General features: G+C 32.2%; 1 protein-coding gene across 2 annotated transcripts in view; it reads right to left on the reverse strand.

Annotated features, from left to right (window-relative positions):
• Positions 1-23,929, reverse strand: part of LOC123694672 (netrin-B-like) — a 127,282-nt gene extending 103,353 nt beyond the window's left edge. For both annotated transcript variants that reach the window (XM_045640167.1, XM_045640168.1), the window contains exon 1: positions 22,846-23,929. In XM_045640167.1, the coding sequence (XP_045496123.1) occupies positions 22,846-23,851 (1,006 nt within the window). In that variant the 5' untranslated portion in view covers positions 23,852-23,929. The remainder of the gene's footprint in view (positions 1-22,845) is intronic.
• Between the last annotated feature and the right edge of the window lie 367 nt (positions 23,930-24,296).

The following is a 24,296-nucleotide window of genomic DNA, read 5'->3' on the forward strand; positions in this document are numbered from 1 at the left end:
AATATTTCACAATATGAAGCTATTAAAGTTTTATTAAACCTAAAACATATTTAGGCAACAAGGGCGCCATAAAATTCGTAATTTTTATACCTTAATCAAATCGCAGAAAATATGTATCACCTTCATCAGTATAGACCTATTTGTCTTAAATAGTAAATACCAACCTACTTAAAGATAATCTTTTTCTTGACGTAATAAAGCGCAAATTACTAATAATTTTTTTTTATAATAATTTACAATGCTATTTCATATTACTTATGTGTGTTGTGTGTGTTGGAATAAATGGTTTCTTTCTTTCTTTCAAAACGTCAAAAAGGCAAGATTAAGTATTTTTTTCCTATATCTAATAAACTTATCTAAAGCATGATTGAGTATTGAGAACTATAGGCAGGTTTATAAATTTATATGCATTTTCACTTAACTTACTTATGCCACACTCTACTTTTGATTAAAAAATAATATAAAAATGAGTCTAATACATTAAACGCAATTAAAAGGTGATTTATTATTCGCTGTTTTAAAAAATTAAACGTAAAGTAACTTATAAAAACACACCACTGATTTTCATATAAAACCTACTAATGAGTGATTTTACTAATGGATTCTTATAATTCAACGTTTACGTACGCAGGTAAACCGTGCCCATACAATACACCAGAAAGTCATACCATGAAGGAATTTCTAAAAACTTCCCACTAAAGAAAAATAATCCGCACATTTTCTATATTACAAATCCAACTCTATACCAAAGCAATAAAGTTCATTATCATCTACACGTTTCAAAGTTGACAAATCATCACCGATAAGTGTGTGCAGATGATATTATGCACAGACACGCGTCGCTTTATATTTAAACAAAAATAAAAGCAAGCGAAAATGGCCTTTAATAGCGTATCATAAAGTCTAATTTATCATATAAGGGAAACATCATTCAAGAGATTTGAAATTTGAAAATCGAACTGTGTAATAGAGACACAATAATTGACATTTAAAATAGCGACTTTATCTAGTTACAATAAGGTTGACTTTGAAGTAAATCATTTGTTAAGGGGTAGTGTTTGCGTACGGTGGCTTTTGTAAGGAATGATAATCCGTAGCGAGCGTGCGTGATCGCGACCGAGCACAGATTAAAAAAAGTATATAAAAACATACTACATTGATAAAAAAAACGTAGAGAATTCAACATTTGCATTTATAAATTAAATTAACTTGTGGCAACGGCTTGGTGTAAAAGGATTTATGACTTTGATTAAATGAGGAATAAATGGAGCGAGTATAAGGCCATTCGGCTTGTGTCTGTATAACTAACTACAAATTATCTTTCATCCAATTAATAATGTTACAGCAAGGCTGAGTTAAGCAAAATATATATTAATGAGAAATTAAATCTCTATGCCCTTTCCAATTAACAAGTAATTAGCCTGTTAGCTAGCATACAGTATAATGATATAATTTGCAAGTATCAAAAACGCTTAATTTAATATATTTTAGATTAACCACTACATAGTATAAAACGATGTCGCTTTCTCTGTCCCTATGTCCCTTTATATGTTTTAATCTTGAAAACTAAACAACGGATTTTGATGCGGATTTTATTTTAATATATAAGTAGAGAGATTCAAGAGGAAGGTTTTAGTAGATAATTTATTAAGTTTTGGGCAAAGCCGCGCGCGCAAAGCTAGTTAGTAATAAAAATGTAAATTTATGGATAGAACGATTACCTATAGGTACATGCATATCAAGCTATATTTTCAGCAATGAGCTATAATTATTTATGTTGTAACATGAAACAAATATAAATGATTATTCGTGTATTTATTTTAATGCAAAGGATTACGAAACGAATAACTTGTATTTTTAATTTAATTAGCGTGTGGCAACGACACTGTAAAAGGATTTATGTAAGGATGTCGCTTTTACGGTTCATTACACGTAATGTTATTTATAATGTTTGCTTTGAGTTATTTATTTCATTAATTAAATAAACGTGTATAATTCGTTCAACTTAAAATTCCTGTAAGAGATATGTATTATGTTGTATTTTAATAATTAATTTTACATGTAGAGTCCACTCATTTTATTCTTAATTTGAACGAAAACATTAAAAATTATTCATTCAATTTGTAAGGCTAATCTAACTTATGTTAAATGACAGCTCTGTCATCCATCACCGTCGCTTCCCGCCATATTGCTTCAAGCAATCCCAGTTTGACTAATGGCATTCCCGCCAAACTGATTTATTAAATAAAATTAATGCTTGATAAACGGCCCTCCCTCAAGCAAATTATCGAGGCTCTTCGCCTTATATCTTTTTTTTTAATAAACCATAGACAATGGCGCGTAAATAGAATGTCTAGAGGTCATAGGTGTAGGTATAGGCATTCTCTATTAAAACTATTTCTTTCAGTCGATAAATTAAATATAACAACGTATTTATGCATTTATCTCTACGAAAAGCAAACCACAACAAAAATACCCAATACAAAAAAAAGAATGGTATTCAAACTTTTCAATTGAACCTCTTTGTTAATTTTTTTGCACGATCTAGTAAGGGACGTAAATCAGCCTCCCCAACATAAACCTTGGGGTTTAGCTAATAAAAACTGGGGTGCGTCGCTATGAAACGGATACAATAAATAAATGTCGTAATTAACTCTATTCATACATCAAATTATTCGTATTTAGAATGTTCAGCAAATTTATATTTGTAAACGACAATAGTACAAAGCGCGCGAATTTTATGAATTTGACAGTTGGGGGCGGCCATCTTGACATTTTAAAGCCGGAAGCAACTTATCAAGGGTGACATTGCTAATACTAAATAAGTTATTTTAACTTATTAAAGGCTTTTCGAAAGTAGCAATTTGTACCATTTCCTTGTTTATCTATTTTTCGTTTACTAGCGGCACCTCACATCTACGCTCTTATTGTAATGTATAATGTAGAGCCGTAATAAATCTGAAAGGAGAATGCCCATGAAAGTATGGACCACAGTATAGTGTTGCGTCGATGCCAGAGTGGTTTTGGAGGGTTCCTCGATATTCAAAAGATTTTTACCAATACATTTTTTTGTGATAAAAACAGGGGTTTTCAAGATATTGAGAAAAATGTGAATTAACCTCAAAACTTAAATAAACCCGATTTAGTTAGGTTTATGTGTGATTTAGGTAGTATTTTATCGTCTGAAGGCTATTTTTCGTTTAACATAATATTTAATCTATGCGTAGAGCTTATGCTTTCAGACAAAGTCTATCTGTTCATCGGCTAGTGTAGGTAGGCACCAGAAATCTTCCGGGACGGATTTCAAGAAAACCTAAATATATATTTAAAAAATGCCAATAGAGTTTTTATTCGGTTTACATACTTATTGTTGTTGTTGTTTGAATCATTTTTTCACTACATATTCGAAGAAAGAAACAAATAAGAAATAACTGGTTACCTTCCAAGCTATCTTACAAGCTATGTCATAATAATATTTTTATATATATATATATATATATTTATATTATTTTACTTCACTATATAAGTTAAAACAACCTACAGTGTATAAACAATACCTTACAGATTGATTTTATGTTAATTGATTTTTTTGTAATTCAATGAAAACAATATTAGCTACACAATTAGCTATTTACCATAGTAAATGTCATAATAGTTACCGCTTGGTTACCGTGGTAACCAGTAATACTAAATCTATGGTAACGGATCTAAACAATTACATGTCTTATTAGATTTTACAAAACATTCCCTGGTCAAAATATATTTTCCGATAGTAAGAAGGCCTCTAAATTGCCGAGATTTTTTTAATAGTATTTTTATCTTGATGCATGAGAAAAAACCTGTACCAAAAATGTAAACGGTTATGGACACTAAATCTATAATAACGGATCTAAACAATTACATGTCTTATTAGATTTTACAAAACATTCCCTGTTCAAAATATATTTTCCGATGGTAAGAAGGCCTCTAAATTGCCGAGATTTTTTTAAATATATTGTTGTCTTGATGCATGAGAAAAACCAGTACCAAAAATGGGCATTCTCCTTTTACCAACACTGCGACATAACATATTCTTATATCCTTGACATTTATCCTATTATTCTTATTCCAACATTTTTATTACTATTTAGTCTGTGGTTTCACTTCCATATGAAAGCTTTATTATTCCGAACCGATATAACTAGCTAAATAGTCGCGCCGTCATGTTACAAAACACATCATAAATTGTAATACAAGCGAGCAGTTAGCAGTCCTTTAAATAAACGGGCCTAAATACGTTGCCACACTACGCTCGTAAATTTTCATAATATTCGTGTATTTTTGACATGTTTTTTTCATCGATACGTTCTGAAATTAAACACGGTATATATTTAGAATAGCTGTAGTTATTATTTAGTGTAAGTGGTAATTGTATAAGAAAAATCTATTTTCGTGTGTTTTTATATAGCGTGCCAAATTTTACCTGAGATATTTTAAAGTCATGTTTACAATTTATTAGAGTAATGCATTTATGTGCTTATACTATTGAAGTTAAAAACCATCGCATACTACTTAAATATAACTTTATTTGTCGAATTTCATTAACTATTGTGCTTTTTTTCTTCAAATGAACAGATGCATCCTTTTATGATTTGAAGTGGCAGTTCCAATGAATTGTGGCGAGTTGCCAAAACGATTAGTTTCTGATCAAATGCTATTTAGGATAGAGTGTAGGAAACGTGGACTCTATTAAATAGTAGATATATCTTGCTTGTAATTATTAATGAGAAATGATTTACGTTTTAGGACTACCATACAAGAATTAATTATCTATTATACCAAGCACAACTTGATTAAACTGTAACAATAAGGTTGACTTTACGTGGATCACTCCAATTTGTAACTGAGTCATGTAGACGTGGCTGTAATATTGTTTTTAACCCCGTTTAATTTTAAATTCTCTATTAAATTGCCCCGACGAAGGTTGAAAAGTGATTTAGAGTTAATAATAAATATTGTTGAAAAATCTATGGAAATAATTCTTATCTATGTTTATTAGAAAGAGAAGCAGCTGATTATTAGTCAAAACTGATAATCAGATTTGACTAATAATTAATTCTTCCAGAAGATTAAATAATAATCCTGCGTAAATTTAGGTAACGTTTATTTTCCCCTTCAATTTAAGTCGCACTGATACCTCAAAGATACCTTAAATCCATCAAAGTTTTAATTTTCAACTAAATCTTGTTAGCAAATGTATTCGTACCTAACTTCGTAGTAATGTGTGCACACCCCTAACAGGCTAATAGCGGATTTACGTTATTTGAGTTAACGTTGCAAATGACACTACAAACTGTTTACACTCTCGACTCCTTTCAGTAAGCGAACCTCTCTAATTAGGCTAGGCGGCAAGACAGGCCCTGGAGGGAACACAATGGGGGGGAATGAACCTTAAACTTTGTAATGCGCTGCATAGTATAAAGAAAACAAGTAGGCCTTCCTGGCGCTTAGGATAGCAGTGCAGTACGATTCATCGTACGATCCGATGCGAAAACAATTTTGGATATCAGCAGGACTTTAAGGGACGAATACCTGCGCGCACATGCATTCGCAGCTAACTTCCGAACCGCCATTAAGTTTGATCCGAACTGTACCTAAACTCGCGAGGCGCAGGGTTGTCACTTGTCACATCGGGCGTGCGCAAGCGCTCCGCGTACATACAAACGGCGCAATGTACCTTTGTTCGAAGTTAACTTACTTTTTCTCTTTATACTATGTGCGCTGCCTTGAGAACCATTGTATAATTATTTTTATATCATTGACAGAACAATGAGGGATATAAATGTATTAAATGCTGGGCTTTGTTTGGGGTTGTTATAAATACAGCGTGTAATGTTACAAGTGTTATCTAATTGTTACGCTTTCTCGGATGTACTAGTAAACTGATTTTGTTGGAGTTTAACACACATACAGTCGGATATTTAAAGACTAGCATGGACTTTAATATTTTCAAAATCACTTCGTTATGCAGGGTGAATAGGTAAAGTTTGTACGAAAAGCTCACGCGGCAGCTTACGTGAAGTATAAGCGAATGAAACGATAGACGATATGCTATCGATTAACCGTAATATTACTAGGAATCGTTCATATTGACGATTTGATTTTCAATTCTATAATAGATATTTTTACTTTTACGTAGGTACCAACTTTTACTTCAATAGATATTTATCACTACCTAACGATTTTCAATCTCGTTTCAGCCGAATTAATAGTTTTTTAGATAATAAAATGAACATTCGTGCGTGTTTTAAAAGTGTAAACATGATTCCATTGCTTCCGTCGTTATGAAAAATAAACATATATTTATATGCTCTACTTCTTGGATATCAAGCTTGTCTATTTTACAAAACGTTTTTCTTATATATCTGTCATTCGTGTTATTAATACACGGGAAGTATCAACGACTTCCTGTTGTATGCAGTTATAATTTTATATTTGTTCGTGGGTTATACAGAATTATTGGGTCGATTGTGATGAAATGTTTTATGTAGATCTTTTTAATTTATCTCGATCCCCATAAATAATATGTTGTAGAATTGACTCTACGCGTGCTCTATAGTCGCTCTGTGGTCGGTAGTTATTGGGTAGTTATTCTCACACCGCACTGGTATTGTACAAAATTCTAATGACATTTTTATTCTTCTCGAACGTAATCTGAATCACACAGTCTGAACTCTGGTATAGAAAGTGTCACCATCGAACATTATTTAAAAGAAGAAAAGTTTACTCTATAATTATTATTTTTTAGGACAAAACTAGATGGCTGATAAACATACATAAATAATTGTAAATAATTACTTATATATAGGCAGGCATACCCTCATAGGAGGCCCGTGTCCCAGCAGTGGGAACGTATATGGGCTGATGATGATGATGATGATGACTTATATATAGATAATTAACACCCAGACACAGAGCAAACATCTATGTTCATCACACAAATATTTGCCCTAGGTGGGAATCGAACCCACGATCTCTGGCTTGGAAGGCAGTGCCACTACCAAGCAAGCCGGTTGGCTTATTCTATGGTTTGGCGTATTTTATGGTTGGTCAGTATAATATTAAAAGTTACTTGATAATTTCGTAATTACCAATAAGATATTAAAAAGATACCTATTTAGAATGTCCTGTCCTAATTTTCAGTAGCCAAACAAATTCGTCAAAGCATTCACAACTTATATAAATAACAAAGTTCCAAGGTTTCATTTACATGGAAACCGTCTGTCTGTCAATAAGAAGGATGATTCAATTATTTTGAGTGCCCTCACAATTTAATTCCTCTCCCTTTTAGAGTCATAATACAATGTTTTATACGTCCTTATAGAACTTTTAAAAACTTCATGATCAATTTTTTTTAAATTTGATTATAACTTTGCGCTATTTTGTTTTTTCCTTATTTGTTTTTTTTTTTATTTATTAGAGAGATAAACATTCTAAATAAAGAATTATACCGATTCTATAATTAGTTACTACAGGGAAGAGCCAGCAAGGAACTCTAGGTGCTCTATAAAAATTATGTCAATTAAACAAAAATACTATAAATAATTTGCATTTACTTCTTTCATATTATATTCATGAATACTGATAAATAATAATAATGGCTCTCTGAACTTATACAATATACATTAAAAAAAAAAGGTTTAAATCTTAACCTCTCCACACATTCACATACGCTTGGATTTATACTACAGGATTGTAATAACATTTTCAATAAATATGAGGGGTTTGATTTACTGTTTTACTCATAACATTAATTAAATGTTACAAAAATAGGAAAATAGGTACATATTCGGGTTTGTAATACAGGCAGGAACAACATTTTATATTACAAATAATTTAGTCCTTCCGGTTTCTCCCATAACATTATTCAATACAACACAAATAACATAAGAAAGGTACAAAATATCCCCAAAAAATTGTCATCCCTTATGCCTACACGTTTAATAATTACTGGACCGCCCACTTTGCCACCAAAAGGACATTTCTCTATTGTATTCAAACTCAACTTCTGTTTGAGTTATTTTATTACTCCATTCCACGTATTATTTAATGAAAGCATTATTTTTTATCGATAGTTTGGTTTGTTGTTAAAATTGTTTGGAATTGAATCATAATTTTTTATTGATACCAAACTGTATGTAGTTCACTTATACGCCATATTACGTCATATTACATAATATTATTTTATCTATGGTCAAAATATTATAAACTAGCTGTAGACTCCGAACACCATCGCTTCAAGTGAGAATGGAGGAGGCAACCCTGATAATTCTTCAAAAGCTTACCCTTAACTAAGTTTATAAACAGAAAATAGTTGTATAATAAATGTTTTTAAATACAGATTTTTTACATAGTCACAACTACAGTCGTTGTCGTTTATTAATGCTGTCCTTTCGATTTAATCGATCTGTCGATTCATTTTCGATCGATTTATATATGTATGTTCCTAATATTTATTATTCTGACTCACATACATAGTACCACTGTTTTACCACAATAAAATAATAGAAAGGGCATAATTAAAAGGAAAAGCCACATTTATTTTGTAATTTTCATATTTTTTTTAAGCATTTGTGAGGAAGGAATCCGCATTTAACACGTTCCTCACCAAGGAAGCATTCAGAGATTTTATATAATTACCATAAAATAAATCATTTGGCATATAAATGCAGCAGATAACCTCACACGAAGAAATCGTTAATTATTCCTGACAAGGTTTATTGCTGCTGATAATTTAACATGTTTAACCATTACGGATATTTGCGTAAACAAACATTTCGTTTTATAATTTAAGGATCGAATTTTTAATCTGTTTAATTAATTAATCTTGCTAATTTCGATGAAAGTACGCAAACTATTCTAAAATAGACGTGTTGCATGAATACCTACTGTCTTTGTCCCGCGGCATTGCTCGCAAGGTTGCTTGATAAAAATAAGCGTATGCATACACTCTATACAATAAAAAAGACGTGTGGCACTCGGGGACTGCCGCGGCCGCGGTAAAGCTATTGCATGCTATGCCTTCAAGCCACACCTCCGCCCGACGGAGTGGGGAGCGTGAGGTTTTTTCGTTACGGAATTTCTGGATTCGGTCCCCGCGCTCAAGGCCCGCGATAGAAGCTATAAGCTATGCAATAGCTTAAAAACAATAATCTATGTAACAAGCAAGCTATAATCTATCTAGGTACTATATGAATATAATCAAAATTGGTTTACTGCGTTTTACGTAAAAAGGAACATAAATCTTGATAATTTATTGCACATTATTCATATGAATATAGTTGTTAATGTTAACTGAATAGTTATAAACTAAGTGTCGATATAAAATGAAGAAGTAGCTTGTAAATTATCATTTATGGATGGACGTTTGTTACTCTCTCAATCACAAATGGATTATATAAACGTGCTTTGATTTAGCACTGAGATGAATTAAGATCTAGATCTATCTATAAAGTTACCAAACGAGGAAATCCAAAGGAGAAGTATTGTAATGCTAGCTTTCCGCCCGCGGCTTCGCCCGCGTTTTCAAAGAAATACCCAGTTTCGGTTCCCGTGGGATTCCCAGGATAAAACCTATCCTATGTGTTAATCTAAGTTACCCTCTGTATGTGTGCTAAATTTCATTGTAATCGATTCAGTAGTATTTGCGTGAAAGAATAACAAACATATATACATACACATACATCCATCATCCATCCATCCATCTAATATTTAAGTTCCTAACATTTCTTATTCTGACTTACATTCATAATACAGTACCACAATCTTACTACTCTAAATAAATAATCTTATATATAAAATTCCCGCGTCACAATGTTAGTTACCATACTCCTCCAAAACGGCTGGACGGATTCTCATGAAATTTTCTGTGCATATCGGGTAAGCCTGAGAATCGACCAAGATCTATTTTTCATATTATGTACCACGGGCGAAGCCGGGGCGGACCGCTAGTAAAATATAATAATTAAAAGGAAAGCAATATTTCTTTTATAATGAAAGAAAGCGTTTTCAAAAAAATACCCAGTTTCGGTTCCCGTGGGAATCCCGGAATAAAGCCTATCCTATGTGTTAATCTAAGTTACCCTCTGTATGTGTGCTAAATTTCATTGTAATCGATTCAGTAGTATTTGCGTGAAAGAGTAACTAACTAACATATATACATACACATACATCCATCCTCTCAAACTTTTTCATTTATAATATTATTATAAGTAGGACATCGAAACATTTACGACTACATTTTGCAAAGGAACCCCAGTAGAAGGAATCAGTAACCGACAAATACTTAACAAGATTAAAGGGGTCCACTGGACCCCAATCAAGAACCATCCTAGACAAATAAACGGACAGTTTGCTAAAAACGTTAAATACTAATGTTTACTGGCATTTTCTTCCAGAATTTTCCATGAATCCGTAGATACATCGCAGTTGTTTGTTGCTTGATTTAATTATGAAAAGGATAAATGGACAGGTAGGATGTTTGTTCGTCAATCAAGCTAAAATGGCTGGATCGAGTTTCCTGGCTAAACAAGATAATATTTTGTTTATATATTATCATTCAAAGACATAAGTAAAATATGTTCCGCCCTAAATTTTAATTTAAGCTTAGGAAAAAATCGTACCTACTGTAGTAGGCGTAGCCACTGTCATATTAAATAGTCAAATTATTTTATATTCGTTTATATTTTTATTTATAGAGGGAAATAAAACAAAAATAAGTTAAACCAACAATGCAGAGTAATGCCCTAATTGTCAAAAAAACAGCAGATAAGCATTTTTTAAGCTTTATCAAAGCACGCACTCAACGTGCCTTGCCGTTAGATATACTTTTAATTTCATTTAAGATTTAAAAACTAACCCGCTTAACTTTTAATACTTAAAAAAAAAAATACACGAATACTAAAAATTTTATATAGCAAAAATAAAACCTTAGGAATGCTTATTATTGAGAAATAAATAATTCTTGACTGAAAGTTATTTTTAGGAAATGATAACTAAATACTCTTTCTACAGTAGTGAGTCGATAATAATTCAAATGCTCAATCGTTAGAGTAAATAAATTACGCATCTGAATTCTGATTTGAGGATTTGTATTAAATTTTCAATGTCAAAACGTACTTATGTTTTTTTTTAAACTATAAATTTACGAACAAGCCTTTAAAAAATTTAATAACATGTTATATTCTAGCAATTATTATATTTTTTCATTTACGTCATCTGTTGCCTATTATGATGAACTTGAAAGATTTTTTATTTTTCTTCCTTATTACACACAAACTAATGAACTAATTCGACTTAAATTTTTATTAGGAGTTAGATAACCATAGATACAGTACAACAATTTTTTTTTATCTCACACAACTGAAGTCATAGAGTAAAGATTTTACAAAAAAAAAACGTTTTGCTTTTCAACAAATTGTTAAACAGCTCAAAGTCGAATCGAAAAAGTAATCGAAAACTCATAGTACCGAAAGAGTGGTCACGTTTTCGGATATTTGCGAAGACAAAGACATAAAAAGAGAGATAAAAGGGCAATGTTTTGTCAGTTAGTTCTTAATGGAGCAGGGGCGGATAACATGTGGCACGCGGGAAAAACTATACCCTGTGTAATTAAATCTAGATTTTGGCTTCTGTGCTGATCAGTCGGTTGAAATCCTGTGTTAGACCTTTTTTTAGATAAGCTGAGTTGTTGCTTCGTACAATGTATTATATAGAACGAGTCTATACTTATACGTTAATATACACAATTTATATAATTGTACAAAAGTGTTTACACAGGCTGTAGTCTAACAAATAATGTGATATTGAAAATTAAAATTAAGTGAATTCCCATGTCTCCTAGTGGGGTAAGGGGCAGATGCATTATACATCTGTTTCCCTGATCGATTATCTTTAGGGACATGTAGGTGATCAGCCTTCTGCGTCCTACCAGACCGAGACTTTTTTTTAACTAAGAGAAAATATATGTTAGTCTAGCTTTCCACCCGTGGCTTCGCCTCCGTTTTCACAGAAAAACCCGCATAGTTCCCGTTGGATTTCCGGGATAAAACCTATCCTATGTGTTAATCCAAGTTACCCTCTATATGTGTGCTAAATTTCATTGTAATCGGTTCAGTAGTATAAATTGCGTGAAAGAGTAACAAACACACACACACACACACACACACACACATCCTCACAAACTTTCGCATTTATATATATGTTAGAAATGTTTTAAATAAATACGATATGCTTTGTATACTTGTTTTATTTTAAAAGCTTTTTTTACTTTACTTTAAAAAGTATCCATTATTTTTGCACATACCAAAGGTTATCTACCACTAGACAAGATAGCCGATGGATTTATAGGCATTTAAGTTTTCAAGTAAATTCCTTGTGATGACTCAGCGCATTTGTTGTAAAAACGAAAAAAGTTGAATTGCGAAACTTTACTTACATTGATTTATAAACGTATATGATCGAGATTTTAAATATTATAGAAAATAAACTTTTCTTGTACACTATGACTAAGATGTGAAATTAATAATATATAAAAAATAATTCAGTACCTGAAATTGAATACTAAAAAAATGACATACCTATTTAAATCGATAATCAATTTTATTATTTTATATACAATAATCAAATAATATTTTTATACATATAATGATAATAATATTGGGAAATGAATTAAAGACAGTTGCGTTTTTTTTCGTTGTAATAAAAAAACAACATTTAAAGCCTTTAATCCATAAAAAAAAATTGACAATCAGAGAAATCAGAAAATACAGAGAATACAGAGCCTCAATGTCACTTTAAATGTCAAACACACACGTCACAACACACAACAGATAATAAATAGCACAGAAAAAACAAATGTATTCTTTACATCTCCCCCCTTTGGAGAGAACAATCAAAATGATTGTTCGATTAGGAGCTAGCCATTACTGGAGATAATTTTGTAACATGGTAGAAGTTTGACTCCGTCTTCTTATGTCCAACATCAACTTCATAGATTGAATTTGAAATTTTTCTTAGGATTTTGTATGGTCCAATCCTTAATTCATCCATTTTTTTCCTATTCAGCCGGTTTCCGTTTTCTACATATACACTATCACCCACTTCAAATTTATATTCTTCTCTATGTAGATCATATATTTTTTTATTATAGTTGTGAGATTTTATTGAATTTTCAAATGCTATTTTCCTGTCTCTTTTGAGATCTTCTACTGTTCCTCTTGATTTCAATTCTGGTGGTAAAATATCCATTTTCTCTCCTTCCAAAAGATATTTTGGTGTGAACTTAGTAACTGTATGCTCTGTTTCATTATATTTTTCTACACATTTTTGTGCAATAGTCGTCCATGCAGTCTTCTTGTCCCCTTCGTTTATTTTACACCTTATCCTATTTATTAAAGTTTGGTTTAACCTTTCATTAAGTCCATTTGAAAATGGTGCGTCCACAGCAGTGAATACCATTGTTATGTTTTTCTTTTTCAGGAAGTCTTTAAATTCTTTGGAATTTATGCCAGGATATTGGTCTGTTAATACCATACCAATTTGATTGCTTTGTGTCACATTTTTTATCAACTTGATGAAATCATTGGAGTTTTGATTTCTTGATGTCAAAATATAAGCATATCGTGTAAAATGATCAACCAGGAGATGTAGGTATTTTTTTGTGGACCTTGATCCTCCGAAACCTCCAATGGTATCGATTGACATAATTTCAAATGGGTGTGTTGCTGGGCCTAAGTGGGACATTAACCCAAATTTTGTCTTCCTTCTTGATTTGTTTTTTATACAAATGTCACATTGTTCACAAATTTTCTTAATGTTTGCGATGATATTCTTTGCTGTATAGAAAGGGGTTATTTTATTTATCATTTGGGTTATCCCAATGTGGCAGTAAGTATTGTGGACATCTCTAATTAATGTTTTGCTAAATGCTTCTGATAGTATAATTTTTTTCCTGTTTTTATTCTTTTTGTAATAAATGTTATTCTCTAGTATAAATTTTGATTTTTCATCTTGTAGATTTAGATTTGTGTCTTGGTCCTGTTTTATATCTTTTATGTTTATTAAGTTAACAACTTTTAAAAAATCTTCTGTATTGTCATTAGTTTCTAAGACTGGATTTCTGCTTAAACAGTCAGCTTCTTGATTTGACAGTCCCGGGTTATATTTTATCTTAAAATTGTATTGGGATAAATAATATGTCAAATCACCCAGCTCCTCATCAGTCCTAGACTTGATGTTCATATTTTCTAATGGTTTATGATCTGAATATACTACAAATTCTTTATTCATAAGCCAGTGCTGCCAGTATTTTACAGCTTCCTTTATTGCTAAGCATTCCAAAAATATAGCCTTCTTTTTCTTTTGCGTCTCTGTCAATTTTTTTGAAAAGTAAGCTACAGGTTTATTTATTCCGTTTTCATCTTCCTGTTTTAACACAGCTCCCACTCCTTTAATACTAGCATCAGTGTAAATTTTTATTGGTTGTTCTGGGTCAAATATTTTTAGAATTGGTTTTGAGCATAGTAATTCTTTTATTTTATCAAATGATTCCTGGCAATCTTTGGTCCATAGAAATTTTACATCTTTCCGTAGTAAATTGTGTAATGGATCCAGAATAATTGCATTATGTGGCACAAATTTATGATAAAAGTTTACTTTTCCAAGGAACTGGCGTATATTTTTTCTTGTTTCTGGAATGGGGAAGTTCCTGACAGCTGTTAAATAATCTTTGAGAGGTCTAACTGAATTCTTTTCTATTATGTGTCCCAAATATTTGGCATGATTGTTTGCAAAAGTGCATTTCGAGAATTTCAGTCTAAATCCTTCCGTTTGTATTGCCTCCAGCAGTTTTGATATATGTGTTATGTGGTCACTGAAATTTTTTGAAAAAATTAAAATATCATCGATAAAATTTACTGCAAAATCTGATAGTTTGTATTTTCTTATTATGTTTGTCAATATTCTTTGGAAAATCGCCGGAGCTGTCTTTAAACCAAATGGGAGACATGTCCACTGGAAATGGCCTTCTTGCGTGACAAATGCCGTCTTATATCTGTCTTGAACCTTCAAAGGAATGGACCAAAACGCTGAATTTATATCAAAAGTAGAATAAAACTCACAGTTTACAGTCTTCACCATCAAGTCTTCAATCAAAGGAAAAGGCTGTGATTGAGGGATAACAATTTTATTCAATTCCCGGAAATCTATACACAGTCTCGATCTTTTCCCATCTTCTTTTTTATATGCCAGGGTCACCGGAGCAGCAAAAGGGCTATATGATTCCTCGATTAAATTGTTTTTCAATAGTTTTGATATTTGATTTTCAATTTCTTTTCTATCTTCCATTGAGCATCTGTATGGGCGCTTGTAGCAATATTTATCTACTGTCAAGTCAATCTGAGCTTCATAATCTCGTACAGTACCAACGTCGTATTTGTCCTTGGCAAAGACTGATTTGTATTTCTCTATAAGTTTATCAATTTCAGTTTGTTTACATAAGTCGAGGTGGTTTACTGAAATTTCAAATTCACTGAAGTTTATATGTTCATTGAAATTAATTTCGCATCTGTTTTTATGGTTCATGTTTTTTTTTGGTACCTCAGAGCATAGAGAAATATCTTGTTGGTTTTTGTCACCTAGTACATCAGGAATTTCGTCATTCATTGAATTGAAAATATCCATTAGGGAGCCTTCATTTTTGTTATTCTCTTTATTTTGAACATTATTCTCGTTTTTTTTTTCAAAATTACGTTGTATGATATTCAATTTTTCATCTTGGAGTAATTTAAATTTTTTTATACAATCCAAACCAATGAGAAAATCATAGTGAAAATTTTCATTATCTATAACAAAAACATTCATTTTACTTTCAATATTATATATTTTTATTTTTAGTGTTACCATACCTTTTGTTTTCTTCTCACCATTAATAGTTTTCAAGTTTGCAGTTTGCTTATAAAGTATGTCTTCTTCTTTTTCATGTATTTTCAATAATTTTGCATTAATTAAAGATACATTTGAACCAGAATCATAAATTGCGGTAACTTTTAAAGTATCATTTAATAACAACTTTACTTTTATTAATGGTGGTATTTCTAGTTTTTTGGATTCTCCTTATTAAGTTCAATTTCTAATTCCGAGTTATTTACACTTTTCACCATTGCCTTTTGGTTTTTAACATTGAACCAGCAGGTTTCCTCGGGGTGAAAACGTTTCACTTTTTTCTCAGTAGCACAAATTTGGCAGGGTTTCTTTTCTTCATATTTTTTTGTTTTTATGTCAGAGTATGTGTGGTATTTTTTTTCATATTTGTTCCTCGCAACAAGATGTTCTAATTTCCCTATCTCGTTGTAGAGGTCTTCGGTTTCTTGTAATGTCTCTCGGTCAATTTTATCACTAAGGCTATTAGGCAGGCCTGCGGCTATAAGGTCTATAAGAGTACCAGTATCAATCGTCTTCCTCACCTCTAATAACAATTTTTCTTTTTTTAATGCGTACTCAAGCAATGAACCTGTTTGGTATTTAAATCCAAGAGCATATCTGATTGGCGACCAACCTTTGTTTCCAAATGTTTCACAAAAGTTTTTTTCCCATTTAATCCACTCTGATTCTATTGTTAATTTTATTAACATACAACTGTACCAATTCACACTAGGATATTCTAAAAACTGTTTTAAAATTTCAATTTTTTTTCTGTCTTCATTAATATGAAAGCGTTCACATTCTTTGTTGAAATCCTTAATCCATTGGTAAGCATTTGTATTTCTACCAGTGAATTTTTCAATCACAAAATCCTTTGCAATTTTCCCCAAGTTTTGAGTTTCAGATTTTTTTTGCTTTTCTTCAAGTAATTTCTCTAATAATTTCTCTAATGTTTCATTTGAGCTTCTAGTGAAAGATTCTTGATCATTTATGTTTTCCTTAATCTCTTCAAGATAAAAATCATTAAACTGTATATTTTGTTCTTCATCTAAATAAGTCTTTGATATTTCCTCAGTTAAAGTTATCCATATTTTCCTTGTCTGATGTCTTTTATTCAATGTTTTTCTTATCTTGGCATAGTTTGATGTATTTGTTATAACTTTATGTAAACTTGCATTTTGATAGTCGGCCGGTATGGCAAAAGTTTTACCATCAGGTGTTCCTATTGAGGTTATGCAAATCACGTTCGATTTTCCATCTGGTGCTGTTTTCACACAAAAATCAAATCTTAACTTCTCCATACTTCGTGAAATATTTGCAGAAAATGTTGTTTTATAATGATAATAATATTGGGAAATGAATTAAAGACAGTTGCGTTTTTTTTCGTTGTAATAAAAAAACAACATTTAAAGCCTTTAATCCATAAAAAAAAATTGACAATCAGAGAAATCAGAAAATACAGAGAATACAGAGCCTCAATGTCACTTTAAATGTCAAACACACACGTCACAACACACAACAGATAATAAATAGCACAGAAAAAACAAATGTATTCTTTACATACACAATAATAAAGTAATCTAAGTAATTAGTTTATTGATATAACGAAATAAGCAGGATTTTTCTATTCATGAAAGACGCCATTATAAAATGGTATTTATTTGCTCTACAAAGAGAGATATTTTACAAATAGAGAATGAACTTCACTAATTCCTTCTTATTACCCAGACATTTACATCCTGTGCAAAACTAAGCGAAGCTATTTCTCGTTAACAGAAAGTGCAACGCAATTTATACGACACTAACATAAAAAATGCAATTTTACATTCCCAAATGAATTACATTACTTCTTACAATACAACCAGTCCCATTCGTAATTCCTTCAAATAAATCAAGCCTGATTTGATCTCCATTCACAGTTTACGAGTTTTTAGTGTTAAAACTCTGTTCTTTATGGTCGCGCATGAGATTTATTTTATAGTGGAAAGGTTGTCGATCAATTGTTTCTTTTTTATTTCGTGCCTACGGATTACGAGGCGTTTAAAAAATTAAATAGGTGTGTAATAAAATCATAATTGAAAAGTTTTTATAGAGTAAAAAATATTTGGTATAGGATTTACGAATCTTGGCAATGGGCATGAATAAAGTATTATCGTTATTTTGTATGTAGGCTTTACTTCTCCGCTTAATTTAGTTTTAGTTCTTAGTGCATTGTGAGCGAAAAAAGCTATGGAAAAAAGTTATTTTTATATGAATTGAACAACAGGTTAGATTTATTGATATATTTATTTATTTAGTCTTACTGTTATTGATAAATTATAACAATAGATTTTGATTGTCTTTTGCTAGGCAAAATAAAAAGGTAACATTTTTATAATTTTATAAATACGTATTACATATATGTTTAGAAAACCTAATAAATAATGTAAGCTCTTTTTTCGGTATTTTATACAGGTAAATTGATAGTTAATACCAAGAAGGAAGTACCTATTCAAAACTGATAAACCATTGAACATACATTGCTATAGTTCAAATATCTCAAAATCGTCCGGACATTAATAAAATTAAAAAGTTGATATATATTTATGATAATAGACAAACCCGGGCCACAAATCATAGCGTGGGCGCAGTCGCATTGTTATTGACTATAATTCGTCGAGATAAAAAATAAATTAGACTTATCTTGTGATACAATTAAGTTTGGGGTCATGTTTGATAATTGTATTTTTAACTGACTTTCTCGATAAGGTTACTATTTTAAGGAAAGTTCTAGAGAGTATAAAAAAGTCAAGCCTATCGCGTTAGGTATTGACTGGTGAAAAAACTAATAACTTGGTTGTAGAATATTTTGCATTGAGTTTAATGGTGATTATTTTTTTTAATTTTTAATTATTGATTTCATTAGGTATTATCGTACGTCGATTTATTTTTGTCTTTCTTTAAGAAAAAACTATTGGGTACTTTTGAATAGTTTTTTAATGTACCTATTAACATTATACTTTCTCTTGCTGAAACATCTTGTACGTAAATAGATATCTACTTGTTAAAATTTGTACCCCGTTACCAAAACGGCTTAATCAACATTGATGAAACTTTCACATTACGAATCTCGCAGTTCAAGTACAAGCCAATATTAATTAAATCTTGTGTGGGTGCAAACACGCCAAAATGGATGTTCCGTAGGTGTTACCTTAAAAAGAAGTGCTGATATAAAGTCAAACATTTGATATTAAGACAGTTAGATACTTTGTGTAAAGGAAACGGTGTAAATGTTTTTAGCCGACTGTGACAGAAGATAGTTATGTTGTTTTGGGTTCTTTTTTGGCACGTTTTCGAGTACTTACTCGTAGGTAAGGTATGTAAATCGTCGAGTAAAGGACGATTTAAGTACGAATATTGTACCTAACACAATATTTTATCTGTAATAATGGATGGAGCGAATTATAGTAATAAGAAAGTAGGAGAGTATAGTATAATAAAGATTTATTATTTTTGAACCATAAGATTTTATAGCATTATATCATATATGGCTCAAACTTGTATTATACATAGATATTTTTTATTCAATAACGTATAAAGTCTTGACTAGGTACCTATACGGATTGTTTGGGCCCGGCGACGGGCTGCCGCTGATGGGGTCACGGATGAATTCTACACATACCCGTGGCCCTGTCGTTGTTGCGGCTTGACGGAACACAGTGGGGTTTTGGTTGGTAGGAATCCGACATAACCCACGGCCTTTTCCCCGGAGACCGTGGGTATCTATGCTAGATTTCCCCATTAAAAAAAAAAAAAAAGTTACCTATGCGGAATGGATAGAGCTTTAAACATACAAAAATTATATTATGCAAGTAATAGTAAAGATAGATACTATCTAGTTTCTTGTCGATTATTCTCAGTTGAAATGACATACAGAATCCGTAATAGTTTAAGAAACTAACTATTAATGAAACTTGTCAGTTTACTTGAACAAAAAAGTTTTGACTTTGAGCTTAAAGTAGTATGGAAAAAAGCTCATGCAAGTTCGAAGCGGGTTACTAGTATTAAATAATCTAATTACGCTCCCACTATACAATTTAATAGCCATAAATACCAATTGTTTATTCTACCATTATTAAATTATACTTAACCAAAAGCTAATTCAAACTACAGTCCTAAGTACAGGTCTTTGTTATACCCATTATAGTGGGTTTTATGAGGGAATAGGCAGGTGATACGATATTATAGCCTTGTCGATAGATGTACTAAACTATTGGATCGATTTCGATGAATTTTGCGATTTAGATAGATGTTATTGTGATACAATAGACTGCTTAAAATTAAGACAATATGCCCATTTTTACTATTCAAATATTATTTTTTGCATTATATTATATTATAGAAGAAAACAAAAAAATACTCATTTTTAACATTATTGGCGAGTAAAAGAATGTTAGTAATTTCATGAGCTTGTGCTTATAGGTATAGAAAATTTAACATTTTGTACAAAATGATATCTTAACAATATTCAGAATACACGCAAGGCCGTATTTTCAAATCTCTTGCCGTTGTTAGAACGACAACATCCATTCACTATACACATAATAGTCATTTTGTTGTATTAGATTTATCGTGTCCACAGATAAGTGCAATAGGATATTATCGTGTATCGATAAAAAACGATACGATATATCGATACAAGATTTCGGACATCACTACGAAGAACCCATTATTTCCATCATTAAAACATCCGCTCCAACAATCACTGTGTATTTATTATTTAATGATAACGCAAATATTTAATATCTTCCAATCTCATTTAAGCTATCGATAAACACAAAATTATGACCCTATATAATTTTATTCGACAAGTAATGAGATAAAATTATAATTTCTTAATTGATATTATCTTAAGCTCATGTTTTAATGTATAATTCTTCATCATTCATAAATCATATAGATTGGGATGTATAGATTATTTTATATAATATACTGTAAGGTAAACGCAGGTATTAACGACCCCTCTAAGGCAATTTCAAAATCAACCATATTTTTTAAGTATACTGGTTCTTCTAAAGATTTATAATTTCATTTTATATGCTAGTGTTATGTATAAAAAATGTATTTATTGAAGCAAATACATTCTAATAAAGGATTATCTTGTAAAAAATAATTTACAATGTGACTTAGTCGATTGTTGCTATTACCGACCCATAAAAACGGCTGTGAAGCTATTAACGATTTTTATGCAGCTATTCCCGATCGTATGTGAGAGGAAGCCTTTTTCCAGCAATGGAATGTATAGAAGCTAGTGATGATGATGATTACCGATCTTAATAAAATGAAATAAAAATGCAAATATATTCGTATTTTTTAATTGTAGTTATTTTTAATAAAACAAATGAGTACTTTTTAGTAATGAACTAAATAATTATAAACTTTTAAATTAATCAACATAATACTATTAATATATGTACATATATTAAATTAAGGATTTCAAACTCTAGGATATTTCGTTATGCTATTTGATTGATTGCTTCGGCGAGTTGTGTTTTACTGAATACTTTTCGCCGCTTTCGTGGCTCCATATTTCTGGAAAAAATATACCTAATTATATGTTTTATGTTAATTTAACCTAAAAACCTAAAAATATAATTTTTTAAATTTAACCTAAAAATATAATTTTTAATAGGCACCTATTATGTCATAAAAGTAATAAAAATATATTTGCACGCTCAATTACGAGCAGAATGTTTAAGGATCAATATTATCTGTATATACAAACATCTTTATTCTACATTCTGCAAATAAAGCAATTTGAATTTGAATTTGTAGATGAGAAACTAAACAATCTATATTCGATCGGTAATAGCTTCCTATAGTTGCTATTGCCGACCCACATGGGTCGGTATTAAAGTATGTAAGTATAAACCTAAATTGTATTACCGACCCATAAAAAAATGGTTATTTTAATTCATTTGATCATCAGACTATAAAATAGATTATAATTGATTAATGTCATACAAAATATGAACAAATGCATATTGTTTAAACAAAAAAAAAAACAATGATTTACTTCTGTAACTATTCGATAGGGATCCTCGAAAATATCATAACTTTTTATAAATTGACAACGCTAAAAGACACAACACTAGACAAAAAAGTTTAGTCGCTAATAGATTTTTATGAAGACTCATAGCTTAGATTTAAACTGGTCCATAAAACCACTTGTGTTAGTGTGATATAATAACATAAAAGAAAATAAAACAAAAAGTTACGTTGCTGCCATTGCCGACTTACGGGTCGATGATACCTGCCGCGGCTTAAACTGGTGAAGCTAACACCGTCCCATTTTAATTTTAAGTTTTATCGTTTCAAATTACTTTTTATTAATAAAATGTTGTAAGAAATGAAAAGTTGACACTTAAATGCATTGACATTTAGTAATATAAATTAAAGTATAGATGTCATTTGTTTGTAAATGTCTTAAAAAGATACTCACAGTACTTACCCGAAGGAACAACGGAACAGTACGACACGTCCTGCTTCCACGCTACCCCGCAGCAACTTACGCATTTTAACTCTTTTTTGCTCAGTTACTCACTCTAACGTTAAAGTATACGATGCTCAAGTAATACATTCGTGTATAACTTTGCCTACCTATAGCTAGAATAGTTCTGGAAACGTTTAAATTTCGAATTACTTTTATAGGTCGGTAATACCTTCAGATTTTCGATGGGTCGTTGATAGCTGCGTTTACCCTATTTACATTTATTGAATATTGTTTATTGAATTTTTATATACATTTCATATGGATTCTTCAAACATATACTTTAGACTTATTTGAACACATTACTCGGCGTGTTCACTAATATTCATATCATGAAATAGGCTATTAAAACAAACCTTTGCATTCATTGGCGTCCCTTGCAGTAGCGCGTCCCCAGGGCCGGTCAAAGTGGAACGGCTTGCATCTCTCGCAATCTCGTCCAGCCGTGTTGTGCTTGCAGTCGCAGGCCAGCTGCATCGTCTGACCGTCTTCACCCTTTGTCGGAATGCATCTAGAGGCATGCCCATTGCATTTGCAACGACCGCCGACCGCGAAATCCGAAACCGCGTAATGCTGCGTGCCAGAACCCGCCTGCTTCTTGCTATCCACCTCATCCCCTTCGTTAACCATGTGCAATCTGTTGAAGACCACTCGCACATCGGTGGCCGTCACCCAGTCTTGCAGCACAGGCGATATATCGAAGTTGGCCGCGCTCGGGCGCCCCTCCAAAGTACTGAAAGCTAATCTCGCTCCGCCAGAATTCTCCCCCAATCTATGCGAATCAGAACACCTAGCCTCCTGCTCATTTGCAGATGTAACTGTCGCTTTATTTGGCCGCCCATATACCCGTCTACACTGGCTGGAGTAGAATTGAAAGGGCTGCCAAGTGATACCGTAATCGGCGCTCTTGTATATGGCCACAGAGTCAGGTCTTGCTGCTTTGGGACAAAACTGAAGACTGACATACGTAAGCTCATATTTCTTTCCCAAGGATAGAGTCAAAGACACATTATCTGGTGGGGAATCGTAAGACGCCGGTGGTAGAGCGGCAGATCGCCAACAAGTCACGTCGTGCGGGTTGTTTAAGTCAGTTAAATGTGCTGGAGGGTGCCGTCTATCTGAACGAGCGGCATCACAAACTCGACAAGCATTCTCTGGGTTCTGGTCTCCTGGTGGATCGCACAAGCGCTCGGGACCTCTCTTTCCACAGGTGGAAGAAGCGACGACTGGATTTCCAAAGGCGGCATTCACGAAATCTGGAATGCAGCGACGCGGTCGACCGTCTTCATAGCAAGGATCGGGGGGTGCAGCTGATAAGACCAGGGCCGCGGTGGCGAGGAGAGCCACGACGCGGACGAACATGCTCACTCACTGACACTCACTCGCGGAACTGAGCGGCTGAAACACGTGCGCGCCGGTCGAAGGCCGCCGGCAGACTAACCGAGGGGCGGGAGCTTACGAGCTTACGCCGTACGCTCGCGACTTTGTTTGAGAAACTTTTTTATCGGTGAGTGAGAATTGATGATATTAGATACGGCAACAATAACAAAAGTTTAAATTGAAAACAACGCGCTGCAATCAAACAGCGTATACTTTCGCCATCAAATCTTATAGATTCGTATATGAGGTGGAAGAATGAGAGCCATAAAATTTTAAGGCCTTTGGGAAAGGAACTTTTAAAATCATATTCAACCTTATTCTAGTGTGCATACTACTGTATTTATCCATCATTTCCTTTCTTTCAATATCTCTTACAGTGTTAATAGAAAAGGAGAGTTATAAAAATGTAGAGTCGCCAGACGTTTTT

Source organism: Colias croceus, chromosome 9 (genome assembly GCF_905220415.1).
Source record: "Colias croceus chromosome 9, ilColCroc2.1".
NCBI classification, from domain to species: Eukaryota; Metazoa; Arthropoda; class Insecta; order Lepidoptera; family Pieridae; genus Colias; species Colias croceus.